Genomic DNA, 1137 nt, shown 5'->3' on the forward strand with positions numbered 1-1137 from the left:
GAGACTAAGCTTGGAATGGCTGAACAGATCTCCTGAATTGCTCTCATTCTATCAGCTTGAGGTTCAGTTAGAATTTCTTTGTGGTGGTCCACTAGGACTTGTTCAATCTCAGCTTGCTCCAACACCCTATTCCCATTCTTGTCTTTGATGGAAAGAATCCTATTTCCCTGTCTATGTTTGATCATGGCCTGATGGAAAAATTTAGTATTTCTTTCCCCCTCCCTCAACCACTTTATCCTTGATTTTTGTCGCCACAAAACTTCCTCCTACTTCCTTCTTTCTTCCAATCTGCCAAGAATTACCCCTTCTCTGTTAATGCTTTCCTCTGTTCTGCCTTCCAGTATCATCTTTTGCTGAAGAGACTCCATTTCCCCTTCTAGTTTTTGTTTATCTTCCAGAATGTTACCAAACTCCTCCTTGTTCCATTTTTTAATTCTCCCTTTCAGCTCTTTTAGCTTTAATTGGAACGTGTGCATTTTCCTTTTGCCCTGCACATTACATTGTCTCCACCACTCTTCAACTTTCTTGATGAATTCTAGGTCTCTCAACCAGAAGGCTTCAAAGCGGAAGGGTCTTTTTCCACGATTCCTTTTAATATCTACCTCTAGTCTGATCGGCCAGTGATCAGACCCCATGGATGGTATAATCTTGGCTTCGACGAAGACATCCTTATTCATGACAGCTTCTGAAACAAGGAACCTATCAAGCCTTGAGGCAATTTGGTTTCTACCCCCCCTCCTGTTGTTCCAGGTATAGACCCCATTAATAGTCTGCATATCTACTAATCTTAAATCCTCTATCATTTCATTGAATCGATCCATGAAGTGGTCCATCCTCCTTACCCCTCCTTTTTTCTCTTCTAAGGATCTGATTAAATTAAAGTCACCCCCTATGATCCAAGCAGCTTAAGGATAAAGTCTACGGATGCTTTTCATACTATTAATAAAACTCTCCTTTTCCCCTGGGGAGGGGGGGCCGTAGACCCCTGAGATGACAACCCGTTCCTTAGTGCCCACTATCCTACCCAGGCCCGTGAGGACTCTGCTCATGCTGGTCCAACTATCTAAGATGATCTCATTACGATTCCACAGAATTGCAATGCCTCCTGCAGAGCCGATAGCATCTTGCCCTATCACT

General features: G+C 43.1%; 1 protein-coding gene across 1 annotated transcript; it reads right to left on the bottom strand.

The window, feature by feature from the left end:
• Positions 1–266: 266 nt before the first annotated feature.
• Positions 267–833, bottom strand: LOC149172598 (uncharacterized). Its single transcript, XM_089426384.1, has one exon. It carries the CDS (start codon positions 831–833, stop codon positions 267–269), a length of 567 nt encoding a protein of 188 aa, XP_089282510.1.
• Between the last annotated feature and the right edge of the window lie 304 nt (positions 834–1137).

This window comes from Pinus tabuliformis, chromosome 4_2 (assembly GCF_031772625.1).
Source record: "Pinus tabuliformis cultivar Carrire ecotype Pingquan chromosome 4_2, CPIR1, whole genome shotgun sequence".
In the NCBI taxonomy this organism is placed as follows: Eukaryota; Viridiplantae; Streptophyta; class Pinopsida; order Pinales; family Pinaceae; genus Pinus; species Pinus tabuliformis.

Excerpts from the sequence above, each read along its gene's own strand:
- LOC149172598 (XM_089426384.1), bottom strand. The coding sequence starts at position 833 with ATGGACCACTTCATGGATCGATTCAATGAAATGATAGAGGATTTAAGA.